Here is a 22,651-nt window from a genome sequence, read left to right as displayed (position 1 = left end):
CGATGAGCCACAGAGCTGAGACAGCTGTTTGATTCTACACTGATAGGAAATACAAGGCTAAATCAAAGAAGCACCAGTCATACAGTTTAAACCAGATCCTCCTCCTGCACACAACAACACATATCCTACACACACTGACCTGCATCTCTTTGTCTCCATACTTGGATGGGTGCTTGCTGCCCTGGCTCTTCCGGCGCAGTTTTTTCAGCTCTGCTTGGCACTTCTCCAAACTCTCCCCTTTGCTTTTGTGCTCCATCTGGTACTTCTTCAGTGCAGCCTGAGGAGGGCAGCAGGGAGTCAGCAGGGGAACAGCAGTGTTCAGCATCCACAGACACACTCTTCAAGGTTTATTTAAAACAGACTTGTCTCTGCCGCATGATTGGTGCAGAATGGGAAGACGGAAGGTAAGTTGAGATGATTGTTGAAGTCATTACACTCAAGAGACTTTTAGACCACAGCATAATATAAGAGAATTCTTTACACAGCAGCCTCTACCATCAGTGTGTGAATGTGTATGAATGGATGAGTTAATACTGATGGACTCTGCAGCAGCCTCTACCATCAGTGTGTGAATGTGTATGAATGGATGAGTTAATACTGATGGACTCTTTACTCTGCAGCAGCCTCTACCATCAGTGTGTGAATGTGTATGAATGGATGAGTTAATACTGATGGACTCTTTACTCTGCAGCAGCCTCTACCATCAGTGTGTGAATGTGTATGAATGGATGAGAGCTTTCCTAATGAGCGGCTTCATCCATTGATTGATTGATTGAATTATGAAATGTTTTCAGGGCTGCTTCCAAAAAACTGATCACCATAAACTAATGTGTGATCAATATACATATAGAAAGTATAACGGCATTTATTCATTTGAAGATTCTGAGGTTTGTGTTTTCTACAGAAAGAGAAGGACATTATCACGACTAAGAATCTCTTCATCTCTCATTTCATCTTAATTCATCTACATTAATGCTTGAAGCCACTAGGGGGCGCATCAGAGCTCCATAACAAGTCAACCTAGGGATGATACTCGTAATGATAATGACATTGTTTGTCACTGAAAGAGGAATCTCACGTTCAGATAGCGTGCATCCAGCTCCACCTTCTTCTCCAGCTCTGTGAGCAGCTCGTTGTGGAAAGACTTCAGCTGGAAGACACAGGAGACACAAACAACCTCAGAAACAATGCAACAAGCACCAAGTGAAGTCAACCACAAGTACACATTAGGACAGGGATTCTTTCAAAACAATGTACTGCTGCATTTCTGTGGCTTTTGTGCTGCCATCGGATAGGTCACACCCAACCTTAACCCCGAGCCAGGAGGGCGTGTGGTGATAACTCACAGTTCATCTATTGTCTCTGAGCATGTGCAGTGCTGTACGCCTCGCTCTCTCTGTGTTTCTGTGTGTGAATCATGAAAACTAGAAGACAAAGATGATGGCTCAAAGCACGTTTCATTATCTATGGTGCTTCTACTACATCGTTTCTCTACAACCCAAAAACAAAAGCATCAGCTTGAATCCAATTGGTCTTTTGTTCTTTTATACCAAACATTTTGTCATTGCCCTCAAAGTGTGACTTTTTATCACCCAAAGGAGGAGCCTTTAAAAGCCTTTTATCCAACACTTAAGACTCTCCCAGTTGGCCCCATGTATCCTCCTCATGTTACCAAAAAGCACCAACTTGGGTTCAATCCCTGGACGAGCCCATCTAAATGAAGCATCTCTTTAGGGCGGCTGTGGCTCAGTGGGTAGAGTCATCGTCTCTCAACCGGAAGGTCGATCCCCAGCTCCTGCAAGCAACATGTCCGATGTGTCCTTGGGCAAGACACTTAACCCTGAATTGCTCCCCCTGCTCTGTCAGGGTGTCTGCAGGTCGCTGCTCCTGTGGTCGAACGCTTGGTGCGCTAATTACCCCACGGGGACAAATAGAGTCTAAAAAAAAAACTTGCTGTTTGGATGCTTTTGGGTAGATAAGTATTAAAATATTGTTCAGTGTGGAGAGGCTTTTATTTACATATAAGATCATCAGTAAACAAACTACACCAAGGAGAAGCTGCAGCTGCTATCAGAGATAGTTATCCAAGTAAAGTGTGTGCTTCTATCCGGACTCCAAACCAACAGGCCTACAAGCTGTTTGTGTCCCTACTGGAGGCTTTAGAAGTCCGGATTTAAGCAACACCACCACATGCTCACCATCTCTTCAAGCTGGATCTGGATCTGTCTGTGCACTTCAGCCATCTGGAAGAGCACCTCCCCTGCAGAGGAGACAAAGACAAGTGGGACAATAAACACAAAGGCACATGAAATCTTTCCAATGTCTGTTACAGCCACAAAAGCCATCGTGCAGAAGAGACCATGCAGCCACACAGAACAGATGAGAGACATGTATGAGGAGGACATATTGGACAAGATAAGTCATGATGCTAATGTCGATCATGAGCTAACAACAGATTTAAAATCAAAAAGATGTAACAGCATGTGCAGCACAGACAGAATGAAAACAATTGAAAGAAATCTACTGAATAAACACTAAAGCAAAGAGTTTCATAGTAACAGGAGCTTCAAATAAACCATTAACAATTAGGATTTCAAATCTTAACATATCAAGTGTTTTATTTCTGTGCATTGAGATGTGGACTGAACTACAACACAACAGGAAGAACAGCAAAAAGCAGAACCAAGAGTCAAAGAAACAAGAGTAAGGATGATTCATGCAGCCACAAAGGTGCGTGTCATTATAAGATACCTACATGCTGCCTCTTCTGAATATGCAAAAAAAAAAAAAGAACAAAAGTTTGAGTTTGAGCAAAGATCTGAACAATTAAGACCTGGGTACAGTGACACATCCGAGTACCCTGAGAAAACTGAGACACACAACAGAAAACAACAGTCAGACAGGAAGTCAGACAGGCAGGAAGTCAGTCAGACAGGAAGTAAGTCAGGCAGGATGTTAAGCAGACAAGATGTCAGTCAGACAGGAAGTCAGTCAGACAGGAAGTCATTTAGATAGAATGTCAGTCAGACAGGAAGTCAGTCAGACAGGAAGTCAGTCAGACAGGAAGTCAGTCAGACAGGAAGTCAGTCAGACAGAAAGTCAGGCAGACAGGAAGTCAGTCAGGAACAGTTTATACTTAATATTAAATATTCATGACTTTCAGAATAAGAGCCGAACATACATCAATGATGTCAATATGAGTGGATAACAAAAATAACATCCAATTTGAGGATTTTTTGGAGATAGACTTTACCACCTTCGACATCGAAAATCTGCATTGAGTTTATTTTTCCGTCAGTGTGTCATTTAGAGGCAAAAAAGCAATTCAATTAAATGTTCTGACTCCTTCAAAAGTATACAAATACTTAGTTTTGTATACTTTGTATACAAATACTTATTAGTTCACTTTAAGATTAGCTCATTTTAGAATCTTTTGTTTCTTTTTACCTTCATGTTTTAGAAGTCCTCAGTGTGAGGGAGGAACATTTATCTTAATTACAAATAACATCATGTAAAAAATATAAAAACATAGGGGACGCTGTAAGTCTGGACCTGTGGACAGTCAGAGGGGACGCTGTGAGTCTGGACCTGTGGACAGTCAGAGGGGACGCTGTGAGTCTGGACCTGTGGACAGTCAGAGGGGACGCTGTAAGTCTGGACCTGTGGACAGTCAGAGGGGACGCTGTGAGTCTGGACCTGTGGACAGTCAGAGGGGACGCTGTAAGTCTGGACCTGTGGACAGTCAGAGGGGACGCTGTGAGTCTGGACCTGTGGACAGTCAGAGGGGACGCTGTAAGTCTGGACCTGTGGACAGTCAGAGGGGACGCTGTGAGTCTGGACCTGTGGACAGTCAGAGGGGACGCTGTAAGTCTGGACCTGTGGACAGTCAGAGGGGACGCTGTGAGTCTGGACCTGTGGACAGTCAGAGGGGACGCTGTAAGTCTGGACCTGTGGACAGTCAGAGGGGACGCTGTGAGTCTGGACCTGTGGACAGTCAGAGGGGACGCTGTAAGTCTGGACCTGTGGACAGTCAGAGGGGACGCTGTGAGTCTGGACCTGTGGACAGTCAGAGGGGACGCTGTAAGTCTGGACCTGTGGACAGTCAGAGGGGACGCTGTGAGTCTGGACCGGTGGACAGTCAGAGGGGACGCTGTAAGTCTGGACCTGTGGACAGTCAGAGGGGACGCTGTAAGTCTGGACCTGTGGACAGTCAGAGGGGACGCTGTAAGTCTGGACCTGTGGACAGTCAGAGGGGACGCTGTGAGTCTGGACCTGTGGACAGTCAGAGGGGACGCTGTAAGTCTGGACCTGTGGACAGTCAGAGGGGACGCTGTGAGTCTGGACCGGTGGACAGTCAGAGGGGACGCTGTAAGTCTGGACCTGTGGACAGTCAGAGGGGACGCTGTAAGTCTGGACCTGTGGACAGTCAGAGGGGACGCTGTAAGTCTGGACCTGTGGACAGTCAGAGGGGACGCTGTGAGTCTGGACCTGTGGACAGTCAGAGGGGACGCTGTAAGTCTGGACCTGTGGACAGTCAGAGGGGACGCTGTGAGTCTGGACCTGTGGACAGTCAGAGGGGACGCTGTAAGTCTGGACCTGTGGACAGTCAGAGGGGACGCTGTAAGTCTGGACCTGTGGACAGTCAGAGGGGACGCTGTAAGTCTGGACCTGTGGACAGTCAGAGGGGACGCTGTGAGTCTGGACCTGTGGACAGTCAGAGGGGACGCTGTAAGTCTGGACCTGTGGACAGTCAGAGGGGACGCTGCGAGTCTGGACCTGTGGACAGTCAGAGGGGACGCTGTGAGTATGGAGCTATGGACAGTCAGAGGGGACGCTGTGAGTCTGGACCTGTGGACAGTCAGAGGGGACGCTGTGAGTCTGGACCTGTGGACAGTCAGAGGGGACGCTGTGAGTATGGAGCTATGGACAGTCAGAGGGGACGCTGTGAGTCTGGACCTGTGGACAGTCAGAGGGGACGCTGTGAGTCTGGACCTGTGGTCAGTGAGGGGACGCTGTGAGTATGGAGCTATGGACAGTCAGAGGGGACGCTGTGAGTCTGGACCTGTGGACAGTCAGAGGGGACGCTGTGAGTATGGACCTGTGGACAGTCAGAGGGGACGCTGTGAGTCTGGACCTGTGGACAGTCAGAGGGGACGCTGTGAGTCTGGACCTGTGGACAGTCAGAGGGGACGCTGTAAGTCTGGACCTGTGGACAGTCAGAGGGGACGCTGTGAGTCTGGACCTGTGGACAGTCAGAGGGGACGCTGTGAGTCTGGACCTGTGGACAGTCAGAGGGGACGCTGTGAGTCTGGAGCTATGGACAGTCAGAGGGGACGCTGTGAGTCTGGACCTGTGGACAGTCAAAGGGGACGCTGTGAGTCTGGACCTGTGGACAGTCAGAGGGGACGCTGTGAGTCTGGACCTGTGGACAGTCAAAGGGGACGCTGTGAGTCTGGACCTGTGGACAGTGAGGGGACGCTGTGAGTCTGGACCTGTGGACAGTCAAAGGGGACGCTGTGAGTCTGGACCTGTGGACAGTCAGAGGGGACGCTGTGAGTCTGGACCTGTGGACAGTCAAAGGGGACGCTGTGAGTCTGGACCTGTGGACAGTGAGGGGACGCTGTGAGTCTGGACCTGTGGACAGTCAAAGGGGACGCTGTGAGTCTGGACCTGTGGACAGTCAAAGGGGACGCTGTGAGTCTGGACCTGTGGACAGTCAAAGGGGACGCTGTGAGTCTGGACCTGTGGACAGTCTTAAGGATTAATGGGATTAATGGAAGGACTATGGTCATGCGGGGAAGACTCAGAGGCAGAAGAAGCAGAGACAGACTTTAGCTCCAACATATCGGTCTGATGGAACTTAAGGTTATTCTCATGTCCTTCACTCTCCTTGTCTCCTTCCCTCTTCTTGTCTCCTTCACTCTTCTTGTCTCCTTCCCTCTTCTTGTCTCCTTCACTCTCCTTGTCTTCTTCACTCTCCTTGTCTCCTTCACTCTCCTTGTCTCCTTCCCTCTCCTTGTCTCTTTCACTCTTCTTGTCTCTTTCACTCTCCTTGTCTCCTTCCCTCTTCTTGTCTCCTTCCCTCTTCTTGTCTCCTTCCCTCTTCTTGTCTCCTTCCCTCTTCTTGTCTCTTTCACTCTCCTTGTCTCCTTCCCTCTTCTTGTCTCCTTCCCTCTCCTTGTCTCCTTCCCTCTTCTTGTCTCCTTCACTCTCCTTGTCTCCTTCCCTCTCCTTGTCTCCTTCCCTCTTCTTGTCTCTTTCACTCTTCTTGTCTCCTTCCCTTTCCTTGTCTCCTTCCCTCTTCTTGTCTCTTTCACTCTTCTTGTCTCCTTCACTCTCCTTGTCTCCTTCCCTCTCCTTGTCTCCTTCCCTCTTCTTGTCTCCTTCCCTCTCCTTGTCTCCTTCACTCTCCTTGTCTCCTTCCCTCTCCTTGTCTCCTTCCCTCTTCTTGTCTCTTTCACTCTACTTGTCTCCTTCCCTCTCCTTGTCTCCTTCCCTCTTCTTGTCTCTTTCACTCTTCTTGTCTCTTTCACTCTTCTTGTCTCCTTCACTCTCCTTGTCTCCTTCCCTCTCCTTGTCTCCTTCCCTCTTCTTGTCTCCTTCCCTCTCCTTGTCTCCTTCCCTCTTCTTGTCTCCTTCCCTCTCCTTGTCTCCTTCCCTCTTCTTGTCTCCTTCCCTCTTCTTGTCTCCTTCCCTCTTCTTGTCTCCTTCACTCTCCTTGTCTCCTTCACTCTTCTTGTCTCTTTCACTCTCCTTGTCTCCTTCCCTCTCCTTGTCTCCTTCCCTCTTCTTGTCTCCTTCACTCTCCTTGTCTCCTTCACTCTCCTTGTCTCCTTCCCTCTTCTTGTCTCCTTCCCTCTTCTTGTCTCCTTCACTCTCCTTGTCTCCTTCACTCTCCTTGTCTCCTTCCCTCTTCTTGTCTCCTTCCCTCTTCTTGTCTCCTTCCCTCTTCTTGTCTCCTTCCCTCTCCTTGTCTCCTTCCCTCTTCTTGTCTCCTTCACTCTCCTTGTCTCCTTCACTCTCCTTGTCTCCTTCCCTCTTCTTGTCTCCTTCCCTCTTCTTGTCTCCTTCCCTCTTCTTGTCTCCTTCCCTCTCCTTGTCTCCTTCCCTCTTCTTGTCTCCTTCACTCTCCTTGTCTCCTTCCCTCTTCTTGTCTCCTTCCCTCTTCTTGTCTCCTTCCCTCTTCTTGTCTCCTTCACTCTCCTTGTCTCCTTCCCTCTTCTTGTCTCCTTCCCTCTTCTTGTCTCCTTCCCTCTTCTTGTCTCCTTCACTCTCCTTGTCTCCTTCACTCTTCTTGTCTCCTTCCCTCTTCTTGTCTCCTTCCCTCTTCTTGTCTCCTTCCCTCTTCTTGTCTCCTTCCCTCTTCTTGTCTCCTTCCCTCTTCTTGTCTCCTTCCCTCTTCTTGTCTCCTTCACTCTCCTTGTCTCCTTCACTCTCCTTGTCTCCTTCCCTCTTCTTGTCTCCTTCCCTCTTCTTGTCTCCTTCCCTCTCCTTGTCTCCTTCCCTCTTCTTGTCTCCTTCACTCTCCTTGTCTCCTTCCCTCTTCTTGTCTCCTTCCCTCTTCTTGTCTCCTTCCCTCTTCTTGTCTCCTTCCCTCTTCTTGTCTCCTTCACTCTCCTTGTCTCCTTCCCTCTTCTTGTCTCCTTCCCTCTTCTTGTCTCCTTCCCTCTTCTTGTCTCCTTCACTCTCCTTGCGATTCTTCTGCCACAGCTGTCTAAGATTGAACTGAAAAACCTTTTCAGCTTTGCACAGGAACATTTTACACAAATATGGTGGAAACTGAAACAGTTACACAAACAACACACAAACAACACACACAAACAACACACAAAAAACACACACAAACAACACACACAAAAAACACACAAAAAACACACACAAACAACACACAACCACTCACAAACAGTGGGTGGCTGTGGCTCAGTTGGTAGAGTCGGTAGTCTCTAAACCAGATTTGCCTTAACCCCAAATTGCTTAATCATAAATGTGTGTGAATGGATGAGTTCATACTGATGGACTCTGCAGCAGCCTCTACCATCAGTGTGTGAATGTGTATGAATGGATGAGTTCATACTGATGGACTCTTTACTCTGCAGCAGCCTCTACCATCAGTGTGTGAATGTGGTGTGTAAAAGCATGTTTAGCTTGGAGACTAGAAAAGCCCAAGTCCATTTACAATCTTGTCCATTTACACACACAAACACACTTACAGACAGTGAGAGTTTTAATTTGAGTATCTATTTGTGCTTAATTGTCCATATGGCCTGTTGTTGTCAGTGTTGCTATGTTCCCAGATTGCAGTAAGCTGTTAGACACAATGTTCAGAGCTACAGAGATCAGATCCAAACAGCCTGTATTAGGACATAACAAACCAACCTGGAAGAACCCTCCATTCCTGGAAGTTATGTTTGATTGCACCCAAAAACCTCCTCACAAAGAAAAGCTGCTTACTAATAATCAGCCTCAACATCTGAGGCTTAATGAGAAGCAAAGCACAATGTCCACACAGCATGCACGGCCCGGATCAGTTAAAGTCTGAACAAAGTGTGCTTATTGTTGACCAAAGATTCTCGCAGGTCAACACTGAAGCATCATGAGTGCCAGCTGGACCCTTCAGTCTGTTTATTCATTCAAAACAAGAGTTTCCTTCCATCATCTACAAAAGCAAAACTAAAAAGCTGGATTTGAAATAAGTACATAACCAGTCCATCCAGCAAAACCAATATATCAAACAATTAAGCAGAAAAACATCTTATTGTTTTTCTGAGACTCGTAAGACCTTTGTTAAGTCTGGGATTCAGAGGATTTACAGCACACGTGGAGAGAGTCTACGTAAGCACCAACAGCTTTCAGAATAGGCTCAAATATCAAACCATATCAAACTGTATCAAACCCGGATCAAATCACTCAGTGTGCAGCTGACCTGAGGGCAGCACTCGGCCGGCCTACTGTCCACGGAGCGGAGAGTGAGAGAGGGAAGCAGCACAGCTATTGGCCATAATAGGGCAGTTGTTGTGTGATCTCTGCAGGGACTGAACTGTATGACAACAGCCTGAAAGCAAACTGCTCTAACACCCAGAGAGCTGCAGAGGAGGGAGACCAAGGTGCTGCCGGAGATGCATCCCCTGACAGTAGCATGATTGACACTTTTATTGTTGTGTTTAACAAACACACCTAAAGCCCATGTGCTCAAATATCTGCAGGGTTACAATTCTTTCTTAGTGATTACATTTGAAAAATGTTTCTTCTTGAAATATCTGCAAAAAAACCCGAATCAATGTGTATTTTTATGCATGCGCAGCATGAAACAATACAACCCTGCTACATGTTCCAAGGAAGACCGAGACACTCCTCTGCATGCTATGTTATGGATCTGCTACACTGTGTTAGCTTGTCATGTCTACAACAGGCTCAAAGTCTTTACTCGTACATTGTGCTGAAGGAGCAGAAGATCGATTACAGGTTGACGGCTGAGGCACGGAAGAGAAGACTGCTGAACTAAGCAGCAGATGGAGAAGAGACTGACTGATAACTTCCTGTGTTCTGACAAATACACATGGACCTCAGCTGCTCAACACCACGGCTGACATCTAACTCATCATTCCTGTCATCACAGAATCATGATGTGAACATCTCAGTCTTTACTCCATGAAGAGACAGAATCATGATGTGAACATCTCAGTCTTTACTCCATGAAGAGACAGAATCATGATGTAAAGCCGGCCTTAAGAAGGATTGGAGTATTACGTTACAACACAGAGGACAGTGTGAGTGGATCCACCGACTGTAGTTTGGTGACAATAAGTTGACAAGTTCTGTTCAACATGTTCTGTTGATATGTTTATAAACTATGAATCCAACAAGAACAGGGAGGGGTAAAAGTGCATGAGAGAACTTCAACTCATCATCAGGCTGTTTCTGTTGATTTTGCCTGAAGGGTGTGTGAATATGTGCAAGTCATGTTTAATCCTGCAGTGCCTCAGATCAGAGACTTTACTTCTCACTACAATCAGCCACATTAAGTCCCCATTAGGCTGATTCTTCACATCAAGGACATTGTAGAGAGCCTGAGGCGTTATTAAAGCCACATTAACACCCATCTGCAGGATTACTTCCCTCCCTGATCGTTCTTTGTACCTTCACTGACACTTCACAAGACAACTTGCTGTTGACAAGACAGCGTGTTTGAAATCGTTGATGAATGTGACTCTGGGAACATGAAGCCAAACAGCAGACAGGTGGCGTGGGATAATGTAATGTGTGGCGGTTGGGGGCTATCAAAGTGCTATTGTCATGGTTTGGCTTTCTTTATGTTGTATTTCAGTGTTTTGAGTTCTGTTTTGGTAAATTCTCTCGTGTTGCCTCTTGTGTGTTTCTTAGTTCGGTCTTCAGAGTTTCCTGTTTTTAAGTTGTAGTTCTGGTCTTCAGTGTTGTCTGGTGTCCTGCCTCTCTGTGTGTCCCTCCTGTCTTGATTACCCTGATTGTCCTCACCTGTCTGATTAGTCTCACCTATGTCTGATTACCCCATGTCTATTTAGGCCTTGTCCACACATAGCCGGGTTTTTGTAAAAACAAATGCCCCCTACGTCTAGAAAAAAACATACATACACACGACCTCGTTTTTAGAAAAAACTTCATCCACACGGAACCGCAGAAGTGCGTTTTTAAGCACATTCATAAGCATGCCAGACCTTTAGGTGGCAGTAGTTCCCCAAATCCTATCCAATCAGAGTAAGCTTCAGTCTCTCGATGTCACTTCCACAAAACAAATGAAAAATAAGTGTCCTTAACGTCGTCCTTCGCCTGTGTTCTTGAACATGGAGCAGTATCTGGGCTTGTAAAAACAAGCAAGAAAAAAGCGCCTGGACAAAAAAACAGCGCCAAAACCGTTGTGAGGGCGTCCAGACTGTTTCCGAATGTAAACACAGGTCGCATATGTGACATAAGAAAATATTTTGTCGCAGGCAGTGATGTTTCGAAACGCAAAACCCGGGTTATTGACGTCCACATGCAAATGGCGCGCAGCCCTTAAATGTTTAATACTGTATAGTGAAAAATAATTTCCCCCTGGGGACAATAAAGAAAAAAAACAAAAACAAAAAGAATTCGCAAATCTTCACTTTAGTCGGAGGTTTATAAAAGCTTCGTTTTTGATGCTGTAAATCTGCGTTTTCGTGTGAGACGAAAACGTAGAAAAATATCTTTGCTTTGTGAGATACTCGGCTACGAGTGGACAGGGCCTCAGTCTCTGTGTTGGTTCATTGTCTTTTGTCTGTGTAAGAAGTTAGATGTTTCCCCATTGCTCCTCTGGTAGACACTACAGGTCTCTGTCCAGGCACAGTGTTGGCCCAGCTCACAGAAGTTTACCAAATACCCTCATTGGCAACGAAAGAGCTTTTTTCAGGGACAGAACTTTAGTGTGTCGGGAAACCACTGAGCCACTTTGGTAAGTTGGAGGTTGTCTCTCAAACCGAATTCCCTGACCTCAATGGTCCATAAGATTGGCTCATCTAACCACTTTACTCTGTTTGACCCTTTGGAGGGAGGGGGGGCAATGTGTTGCAGTGGTGACCTGCAACCCTTAGACCAAAAATCACTTCACCCTCACCCAGCAGCTAAAATGACAAAGTCAAAAGAATACAGTGATGTAACTGTGCCCACTTCTTACCACAGTGAATGTTGGACCCAAGCAGCAAAGGTCAGTATCAGCAGCTTGTCTCTTTGTTCTTAATGGCTCTGATTTAGATTGTCTGCAGACAATTGTCCTAACCCTAACCCCTAACCCTTTGTCCACAGACCCATCATCAACTAATGATTTCAAAATGCCACGTCTCTCGAACCCTGACCCATAAGCAGACGGCGCCCCCTAGAGGAGAATAATTGTGGATAAAGAGATAAAGATATGCTTTTGCTGCAGTTTCTCTCTATGCAGAGAGAACGCCGGCTGAATTCAGATTGGGATTGACGCTCTGTGTCAGCTCAGGAAACAAGGGTCATGACGAGGGGGGAAACAACAGTGAATACTGTGAGAGTATGTCCCAAAGATAGACTCGATGACTCAGCAACCAGTGCTGCTGAGGACGGGTTGCTTATCCATTCTTGTTTTTTAATGTTCATTATCATAGCTCTCATATTCTGCTCCCTCCTTCCAGCTGTGCAGTTCTTTCGACCTTTTCTTGCCCAGATGAAGGACATTAGAGACAGGAGAACATTTAACAAAGATACATCCACTGATGAGTAGGAAACCTCACAGAAAACACTTTCTATTTTTGACCCTCCAAAGTAAAACATATATCACATGTAAAACATGATATCGCAGCACATACAGGAGCTTTGTTCAATTCATTCAAGTCTATTTAACAGGATTTCTAAAGAAGTGGAGCTTCAGCTGGTTGCTATGAATTCATTCAGTAAAGTGAAACATGAGTTAACCTGAAACTGCATGTTCAGCCATCAGCAGAGAGAATAAATAAGACAATAATAAGAACTGGAGTGGAGGGATAGATGAGACATCTATTCAGAGAACAAACTTAAATTATGTGAAATGTAAAATCAGAGAAAGCTGTGGAAAGGACACTCAAAGTCAGGAGTAGCCAAGTGAAAAAACAAAGACCTTTTGTCTCATACATTAATATGTATTTATTTAATTATCTCATAAGATAGGAGTATCCAATCATAGGAGAGTCTAGATGACATCATCATTTTATGTTAAACTTTGCACCTCCTTTCCAACAGTTACACTAAAGCAAACACACTGCTGACCTGAACACCTGCTGCAAACTAAAGACACCTGAACACCTGCTGCAAACTAAAGACACCTGAACACCTGCTGCAAACTAAAGACACCTGAACACCTGCTGCAAACTAAAGACACCTGAACACCTGCTGCAAACTAAAGACACCTGCTGCAAACTAAAGACACCTGAACACCTGCTGCAAACTAAAGACACCTGCTGCAAACTAAAGACACCTGAACACCTGCTGCAAACTAAAGACACCTGCTGCAAACTAAAGACACCTGAACACCTGCTGCAAACTAAAGACACCTGCTGCAAACTAAAGACACCTGAACACCTGCTGCAAACTAAAGACACCTGCTGCAAACTAAAGACACATGAACACCTGCTGCAAACTAAAGACACCTGCTGCAAACTAAAGACACCTGAACACCTGCTGCAAACTAAAGACACCTGCTGCAAACTAAAGACATCTGAACACCTGCTGCAAACTAAAGACACCTGAACACCTGCTGCAAACTAAAGACACCTGAACACCTGCTGCAAACTAAAGACACCTGAACACCTGCTGCAAACTAAAGACACCTGAACACCTGCTGCAAACATTTAGAGATTGAGTCAATTGAAGTTGCGATCTGGAAGTTGTATAAAAATCTGAATCATCACATAGAGCTGCAGGAAGCTTCTCCTTTGTTAAATTCTGAACTGATGATGATGATTGCATGGATACAAAGTCATGTCTTATATTCATGTCCTCTGTTACATTAAGTCTTTTTCTGGTCACTGCAGGCCTTTTCCCCCTCACTGAGATGAAGGGATAAAAAGCAGAGGACAGAGCACTGATCCGTATATTGTATGTCTTTGAAGAGCAATAAAAAAGACGCTCAGGTCTAGACATTCTGATATTTACAGACAAGGACGTGGAGCCAAAATGGTGGATTTTCTCTGTGCCTCCTTCAGGACTGAGTGAGAACCACCTCTGCCTGATTTGCATTTGAATGGCAGAGCCCTGATTTGGTCGAAGACGGGAACCGGAACTGCAGGAGGTTCCTATTTTTTTCTGTCAACGATGTCCATATTTAGTAAACGGAAGAAAGACGATTGCAGCAGTACTGACATCACAACGATCCATTTATGGACTGTGGAGGAAGCATCGTACTCCATCTCTCCTCCTCCTCCTTCAAAGCAGCGCCACTCGAGGCGTTTTGTTTAATCTATTTTTAGAACCAGTGAGCAGAGTCGGCGTGTTCTCCCAGGGCTGCCTGAGCTCCCACATCAATGCGGGGGTGTTCACAGACACACAGAGAAAGAGAGAGAGGAGTAGGAGGAAACTCGTGCAGTCGTGGAATATCTTGTCTTTGTGTGCGGGGAGTCATGCATCAGAGCAGTTATTCAAGCCCTGACAACATTGTATAAATAAGAATAGCGAAATGAAAAACAGAGACGCGTCACTTCCTCTTCCTGAGTTGAGGCGTCAGTGTGATGATGAACCACACTGTTCTATATTAACATTATTATTATTTTCTTTGTTGAACTCGCTCACCTTGAGCACCGCCTGCTCTGACACTGGGGGGTGAGCACCTACTACAGGTGTACTTGTGTAAAAACAGCTGAGATGTAAACTGTTCCTCTCCTCTCCCACCATTTTTAAGGAGACTCAGCAAATTCAAAGAGTGAAAATAACACATTACAATCTGATGTCTTTAAAAAGTGAAGTATCAAACTAAGGTTGGGCTCATTCAGGGTCTGGGGTTTGGGGTCAGGGTGCCAGGGGTCTAGGTCTGGGTTCAGCAGGTCAGGATTACACACTTTTTGATGATTTGTGAGACTTTATTGAAAAAAATGAGAATAATTCTGCAAATATATTGATACTGTCAGCAAACTTGGACAACTTTCCTTTTATTGCTCTAAATGAGCCTCTATGGTTCGCTGGACTGAGACCTTTAATTATAACTTAATAAATATATTTCACCTGTGTACACAGGACTATCTGCATTGAATGAGCTAAAGGTTGACGTCTCTGTATAGTTACGTCGTGTTGAGAAACTTCATCGGGAATGAAAGGCAAAGACTGCAGCAGATTAACCTGTTTGTAAGTTTCACTAAGGGACAGAAACCAGACCGGTTTGGTATGTTCAGTCAGACCCTCAAGCCACATCACAAGACAGAGTAGTGATCAGAGTTCAACAGTTAGACTTAGAGTGAAATCAATCCTCCAATCATTCTCAACATCATTTCAGAGAGAAGCAATGGCTTCTGGGATAAACTCCCATTATTTCCTCTTCTGGAGCATCAAAGACAGAAAACCTGAATGCAGCTATTTCTTTGACACTCGGAGGCTGCAGGAAGCTGAGTGCTTTAAAACAGGAATGCTGTGGAGAGAATCTCCTGTCTTCAGTCGGACACTGATCCGTGAGTGATCCTGAAAAGACATGAGCAGCAGAAGCCCCAACACTCTGCAAGACCCAACACTCTGCAAGACCCAACACTCTGCAAGGCTCAACACTCTGCAAGGCCCAACACTCTGCAAGGCTCAACACTCTGCAAGGCCCAACACTCTGCAAGACCCAACACTCTGCAAGGCCCAACACTCTGCAAGACCCAACACTCTGCAAGGCCCAACACTCTGCAAGACCCAACACTCTGCAAGGCCCAACACTCTGCAAGGCCCAACACTCTGCAAGACCCAACACTCTGCAAGGCTCAACACTCTGCAAGGCTCAACACTCTGCAAGGCCCAACACTCTGCAAGGCCCAACACTCTGCAAGGCCCAACACTCTGCAAGACCCAACACTCTGCAAGACCCAACACTCTGCAAGGCCCAACACTCTGCAAGGCCCAACACTCTGCAAGGCCCAACACTCTGCAAGACCCAACACTCTGCAAGACCCAACACTCTGCAAGACCCAACACTCTGCAAGACCCAACACTCTGCAAGGCCCAACACTCTGCGAGGCCCAACACTCTGTGAGGCCCAACACTCTGCAAGACCCAACACTCTGCAAGGCCCAACACTCTGCAAGGCCCAACACTCTGCAAGGCCCAACACTCTGTGAGGCCCAACACTCTGCAAAGCTCAACACTCTGCAAGACCCAACACTCTGCAAGACCCAACACTCTGCAAGACCCAACACTCTGCAAGGCCCAACACTCTGGAAGGCCCAACACTCTGCAAGGCCCAACACTCTGTGAGGCCCAACACTCTGCAAAGCTCAACACTCTGCAAGACCCAACACTCTGCAAGGCCCAACACTCTGTGAGGCTCAACACTCTGTGAGGCTCAACACGCTGTGAGGCCCAACACGCTGTGAGGCTCAACACTCTGCAAGGCCCAACACTCTGCAAGACCCAACACTCTGCAAGACCCAACACTCTGCAAAGCTCAACACTCTGCAAGACCCAACACTCTGCAAGACCCAACACTCTGCAAGGCCCAACACTCTGCAAAGCTCAACACTCTGCAAGACCCAACACTCTGGAAGGCCCAACACTCTGCAAGGCCCAACACTCTGTGAGGCTCAACACGCTGTGAGGCTCAACACGCTGTGAGGCCCAACACGCTGTGAGGCCCAACACTCTGTGAGGCCCAACACTCTGTGAGGCTCAACACGCTGTGAGGCCCAACACACTGTGAGGCCCAACACGCTGTGAGGCCCAACACACTGTGAGGCCCAACACGCTGTGAGGCTCAACACGCCGTAAGGCTCAACACACTGTGAGGCCCAACACGCTGTGAGGCTCAACACACCGTGAGGCCCAACACTCTGTGAGGCTCAACACACTGTGAGGCCCAACACGCTGTGAGGCTCAACACGCTGTGAGGCCCAACACGCTGTGAGGCTCAACACGCCGTAAGGCTCAACACACTGTGAGGCCCAACACGCTGTGAGGCTCAACACACTGTGAGGCCCAACACGCTGTGAGGCTCAACACACTGTGAGGCCCAACACGCTGTGAGGCTCAACACGCCGTAAGGCTCAACACACTGTGAGGCCCAACACGCTGTGAGGCTCAACACTCTGTGAGGCCCAACACACCGTGAGGCTCAACACACTGTGAGGCCCAACACACTGTGAGGCCCAACACACTGTGAGGCCCAACACACTGTGAGGCCCAACACACTGTGAGGCTCAACACGCTGTGAGGCCCAACACGCTGTGAGGCTCAACACACTGTGAGGCTCAACACACTGTGAGGCTCAACACACTGTGAGGCTCAACACACTGTGAGGCTCAACACACTGTGAGGCTCAACACGCTGTGAGGCCCAACACGCTGTGAGGCTCAACACGCCGTGAGGCTCAACACACTGTGAGGCCCAACACACTGTGAGGCCCAACACGCTGTGAGGCCCAACACGCTGTGAGGCTCAACACACTGTGAGGCCCAACACTCTGTGAGGCCCAACACTCTGTGAGGCCCAACACACTGTGAGGCCCAACACACTGTGAGGCTCAACACGCCGTGAGGCTCAACACACTGTGAGGCCCAACACACTGTGAGGCCCAACACTCTGTGAGGCCCAACACGCTGTGAGGCCCAACACGCTGTGAGGCCCAACATGGTCTTTGTTTAGGTTCTTATGGGTTTCAGGTCTTTGTTTGGGTTCTGATAGGGGTCAGGTCTTTATTTGAAAAAAATACTCTGAAAGACCAAGGGAGGAATAGATGAAGTGATGGAGCTCCAGAAGAAGGGGACTACCCATCAATAATAAATGTGGCTTTTATATCCTTATAAATATCTCAGTTGTCCCCTCCTCTAATGGATTTTACCTCCATCCTCCCTCTCATACACTGTCTCACTCCTAAATGGAAGAGGAAGCAGTGATCCAGGACGAATGCAGACTCATCATGCTCCCCTGCATGTGACCGGATCTATGGTAGAGCGTTGCAGTAATATAAAGGCTGCTGTTACTCTGTATGTTTGTGCAGGAAAAGGGTTTTCAAAATCAAACATGTTGTATAGGGGGCTGGAAAACTTGTCCCCACTTCCTGCTGGAAGCACCAGTCCAACAGGAAGAGTAAGGAGTGCTTATTATGAAGAGAGCGCTTCAGAGTGTGCTGTTTAAATATCCAACGCCAGACAAGGGAATTGTCTGGCGTTTCTCTCAGGGAATTAAAAGGGCCTTTGTCTTTCCTGAATGCAAGGACAACAGCACATTAACCAAATGGCTTGCTGTAACAAACATGTGGAATTAATTATTCCCAAATGAAATTGTGTTTAACATAATGAATCAGAGGCTCAGAAAAGCTAAAAATGGCTGCAGGACTCAATGTTCTGTTTTACCAAGCACAGGATGTGCGAGTCTATGTCCTGCCTAAGTCTGGTCACCAGTTGCTTCTCCTTTAAAGTGTGAAGCCATCCCATAGACAATCTGCTTTTTCAAGCCCCTCCACCACACAAGGGGTGCTACAGCCACTACGAGGACTCACCAAGATCCTTAGAGCCTTGACTTTCGCTGGCCATCTCGCCCATCCGCACCAGAGCGTCGAAGTAGCCCTTTGCAGCATATGTGACACCTGGAAACATGGAAGCATTGGGCATCAGATCAAGGGTGCGGAGTTGACCCCCCCCCCACACACACACAGCCCCCCCCCCAGATAGGTAAGGGTGAGGTAAAGAGCGACAGGCGGAAATGATGGAGACCAGGCAGGAAAAGAAAAAGCTCTATGGAGGAAACTACAGAGATAAAGCTAAAGAGGCAAATCATCGCAAGCTGAGCAAAGAAGAGCTGACCACTAACAGTATCGAGCCATGCACACAGCTTCAGCCTGGATTCTATCTCTGCAACTTCACACATCACAAGGTTGAACTTTTAGATTGTAGTTAATAAAGTAGATCACACTGTGAGAGTAGTCCACCACCTGAAAGCTGACTTCCAAACCTGGTACAGTCAAGCATTTAAACACCAGTACAAGGGAGTCAACAAAACCTGCTGGAGGATCTGGTCCTTCAGGTATCAGACATCTCAATGCAGTATATGAATTCAACAAGAGACTCTGAGAAGACCTAATCCGCAGTCTGTCCACAACAACAACCTCCTGTCACCCGTCCACAGAGAAAGTACCATTGTGTCTCTTTCATAGATTCAAAACCTGACAATGGTTCTTTGGTTTCGTAATATTGAGATTTTAAGCTGCTAAACTGGAACACAGAACAGTCCAAACAAAGCCAACCCTGGCACTCTAAGTCCACATAAAGGAGTTTGAATAGTGTGCTGCGTGGAGAGATTCTAACAGACCAGCGGAAATCATTTTTCTCTCCTCCAAAGGATCAGATGTTCAGAACAAGTCCTGACTGGAAAGATTTCTGACAAACACAATAATTACCCACAGCTGAGTATCAAAGCACTTGGTATGCACTGCAGTGCATTTTCAAACAGACCAGGGATGCCAGCTCAGACAGAACGGTGACTCAGGCCTCAAAATATTGGGACAAGATGGCTGAAAAAAGCAGCGAGAGTGAAGCAAAGCAGTCAGGGATTAGCCACGCAGGGACTGACAGGATGACAGTGGACACAAGTCCAGAGCGGAGACACATCTGGATGAGTTTGTCAGTAACGAGGCCGTCATGTTGAAGGGTGTTTGTGCTCCCAGGAGAGGGGAAGAGGGTTTCTATATGTGCACAGTGAACAATGTAAATCTATTCTGAGTGAGAGTTCATTGTTTTAGTGATGAGGGTCCACAGAGACCCAGAGGGAAGCTGTCTGCTGGCTGTGCATCTTATTGTCCTGAAAACCAAAGTGGGCGTCTGGCTGCTGCCTCAAGAAACACTTCTTTTTTCATTTCTTCGGCTGCGTTCACTTTTTCATACAAACTGAGAACACTATGTCAGCAAATCTTCACCCGGGTAAGCTACAGAGACCCCCAAAGACCCCATGGCTTCTCCTCAGCCAGACTCCAGCCCAGGTGGGATACACTGAGTGGGCGAGCTGGGGAAGCTAAAGCGGGGAGAGCACGGCGAGGTGGAGGCAGGATCAGCCTGGCTTGTCTGTCAGCTAGAAAGTGACAGAGCGTCAGGGAGGTAGGAGGTAGACGAAGGGTGTGCGTGTGTGAGAGGATTAGAACAGTGATCTAAAGCCGATAAAGAGCGCACCGTGTCAGCAGAAATGAAACAGAAGTCTAAATCAGCTGAGATCAACTTTTGCTCCTTCTTGCTGAGTAAATCAGGTCTTCTCATTCCCTCACAGTAAACACTGGCTGAAACACGTTCAGATATCTGGGTTCTAACCTTAACTTGACATTATCTAGATCCCTCGTTACGCTCTCTCAGCTGTTCCCTGTGTGCGCTACAGAGCTGCACTCACCTTCACTAAAGATCTGAATAAAGGCTACACTCAGACACCTGCAGCAGGTTTCCCACCCCGAGGCTTTCTGCAACAATCGATACCTGCTGGGTGCCCGGCCCGCTCTGCTGTGTGCCGCTGCCTGCCGTTGATGAAGAGTAATCCTCTCTCAGGGAGTCGCAGGGCTATTTTTAGCCTTATCTATCAGAGCTGAGTGAGGCCTCCTTTGCTGGTTTTGTGGGCTGCTGAGTCGTTCCTGCATTTCGCTCTGAGCATATAAAGGGGAGCCCTGCTGGACACTGTGCACACAGCTTTACATAAGATCTTTATTCACATGAAGCAGCGCTGCACCATCTGAGATATCTCAATCTGGTACCAACAAGATGCAGGATATTCTGTCTATTTCTAACATCATGCTCTTCTCTGATTCTTTTACTCTATCTTGTCCTAAATACCAGCTCCCTTCGCTCTGGTTTCCCGGGCCCTATGGGGGGCCGTCGTAGTTCTCAGCAGCCCTCCTGTTCCACTTCCCATTCGCGCATGCTCCACTTAGATCCCCCCAGACATTTCCAGAGCTTTTGTCTTTCACCTTGAGTCAGTGCAACAAGTCCACCTCAGAATCTGTTCTTCTCTCCCACTCACACTCAGGACCAAGCAAACGTTTCTGTGCAAGCCACAAGAAGCGATGACAAAGGACAAACAGCTGAGGCAGACACTCAATGAAGAGGAGACGGAGGACAAAGACGTGATCACATGATCAGCATCACAGAGGAAGGATCAGACGGAGATCTCTGACAGACAAACACACGATACTCAGAGACACTCTGCACACTAACACAGCTACAAACACTTCTCTGGATCAAAGCCTGAAACAAGTCAAAGGTGAAAGATAGACGGATGTTCCCAACACGAGAAAGTGGTGAACATCGGTGGTTATCATCTGTCCTTGAGAGGAAAAAGAGGAGGATTAAGAGGCAAGTGTGGGGTCAGTTCGCCCTCTGTCTGGACCACAGGACGGACAGGAGCAGACATGTTGGTGTACTCACTGGTGAGCGCCTTCTCGTAGCTCTTTCCCATGGCGATGAAGTTCCTCAAGCACGGGTTGAACTGCTCCATGATGGACTGCAAAGGAAAAGACAACAGCCCGTTCAGTTAGCAGAGACGCAGGAAGCAGAGAGGGACGCATGCACTCCTATGAGCTACGTTAACAGAGTGCCACTTTTTACTAGGGCATCTCAGCACGCACACACGCGCACACGCCAGCGCACACGCCAGCGCACACGCCAGCGCACACGCCAGCGCGCGCACACACAGCAGAGTCCTCGGAGCCAACCAGGAAGAAGAAACGTGCAGCAAGGATTCATGTCGACTTCACAGTGGAGAGACCTGGTTTGTTTATACTGTGTGTGTGTGTGTGTGTGTGTGTGTGTGTGTGTAGGAGTGAGTGTGTGTGTGTGTGTAGGAGTGAGTGTGTGTGTGTGTGTGTGTGTGTGTGTAGGAGTGAGTGTGTGTGTGTAGGAGTGAGTGTGTGTGTGTGTGTGTGTGTGTAGGTGTGTGTGTGTAGGAGTGAGTGTGTGTGTGTGTGTGTGTAGGTGTGTGTGTGTGTAGGTGTGTGTGTGTAGGTGTGAGTGTGTGTGTGTGTGTAGGTGTGTGTGTGTGTATAGGTAGGTGTGAGTGTGTGTGTGTGTGTGTAGGTGTGTGTGTGTGTATAGGTGTGTGTGTGTGTGTAGGTGTGTGTGTGTGTGTGTGTAGGTGTGTGTGTGTGTATAGGTGTGTGTGTTGTGTAGGTGTGTGTGTGTGTGTGTGTGTGTGTAGGTGTGTGTGTGTGTGTGTGTGTGTAGGTGTGTGTGTGTGTGTAGGTGTGTGTGTGTGTTGTGTGTGTAGGTGTGTGTGTGTGTGTGTGTGTGTAGGTGTGTGTGTGTGTGTAGGTGTGTGTGTGTGTTGTGTGTGTGTGTGTAGGTGTGTGTGTGTGTGTGTGTAGGTGTGTGTGTGTGTTGTGTGTGTGTGTGTGTGTTGTGTGTGTTGTGTGTGTGTGTGTGTGTGTTGTGTGTGTGTGTGTGTCCTCTCACCTACCATGCTGTCTTTATTAAAATAATCTCACACTCTAACCCATCCTGGTCTTCCTGCGTCTCCCCGACACTCTGTGACCTCAGGCTCATGTGACCTCAGGCTCATGTGACCTCAGGCTCATGTGACCTCAGGCTCATGTGACCTCAGGCTCACTGCTGCTGTTATGGACTTTTCTTAAAGGGCCAGTTCACCTAAATATTGACGCAGCAGACAACCAACCAGAGTGAATGTCAGGCTGCAGATGTAAATAATGGAGCAAAGCTTCAGCTGATGGTGAAGACACAGCAGGAGCTTGAGAAAGATATTTTGGGCTCAGAGAGAACACGCAGGACGTCTATAAACACGCAGGACGTCTATAAACACGCAGGACGTCTATAAACACGCAGGACGTCTATAAACACGCAGGACGTCTATAAACACGCAGGACGTCGATAAACACGCAGGACGTCTATAAACACGCAGGACGTCTATAAACACGCAGGACGTCTATAAACACGCAGGACGTCTATAAACACGCAGGACGTCTATAAACACGCAGGACGTCTATAAACACGCAGGA

At 47.4% G+C, this 22,651-nt stretch overlaps 1 protein-coding gene across 4 annotated transcripts in view; it reads right to left on the bottom strand.

Annotated features, from left to right (window-relative positions):
- Nucleotides 1-22,651, bottom strand: part of baiap2b (BAR/IMD domain containing adaptor protein 2b) — a 55,641-nt gene that overhangs the window by 15,774 nt on the left and 17,216 nt on the right. For 2 of the 4 annotated variants that reach the window (XM_079372318.1, XM_079372317.1), the window contains exons 2-6: nt 21,069-21,144; nt 18,170-18,256; nt 2,199-2,260; nt 1,079-1,150; nt 140-277 (exon numbers count right to left, since the gene is read on the bottom strand). In XM_079372318.1, the coding sequence (XP_079228444.1) occupies nt 140-277; nt 1,079-1,150; nt 2,199-2,260; nt 18,170-18,256; nt 21,069-21,144 (435 nt within the window). Of the gene's footprint in view, nt 1-139; nt 278-1,078; nt 1,151-2,198; nt 2,261-2,755; nt 2,833-18,169; nt 18,257-21,068; nt 21,145-22,651 lie in introns of those variants that run through there. The other 2 variants (XM_079372319.1, XM_079372320.1) reach the window with 2 other exon arrangements.

The sequence above is a fragment of the Symphodus melops genome (genome assembly GCF_947650265.1).
Source record: "Symphodus melops genome assembly, chromosome: 21".
Taxonomy (NCBI): Eukaryota; Metazoa; Chordata; class Actinopteri; order Labriformes; family Labridae; genus Symphodus; species Symphodus melops.
The sequence above is the reverse complement of the archived record's forward strand: the minus strand, read 5'-3'. Positions and strand labels throughout refer to the sequence as shown.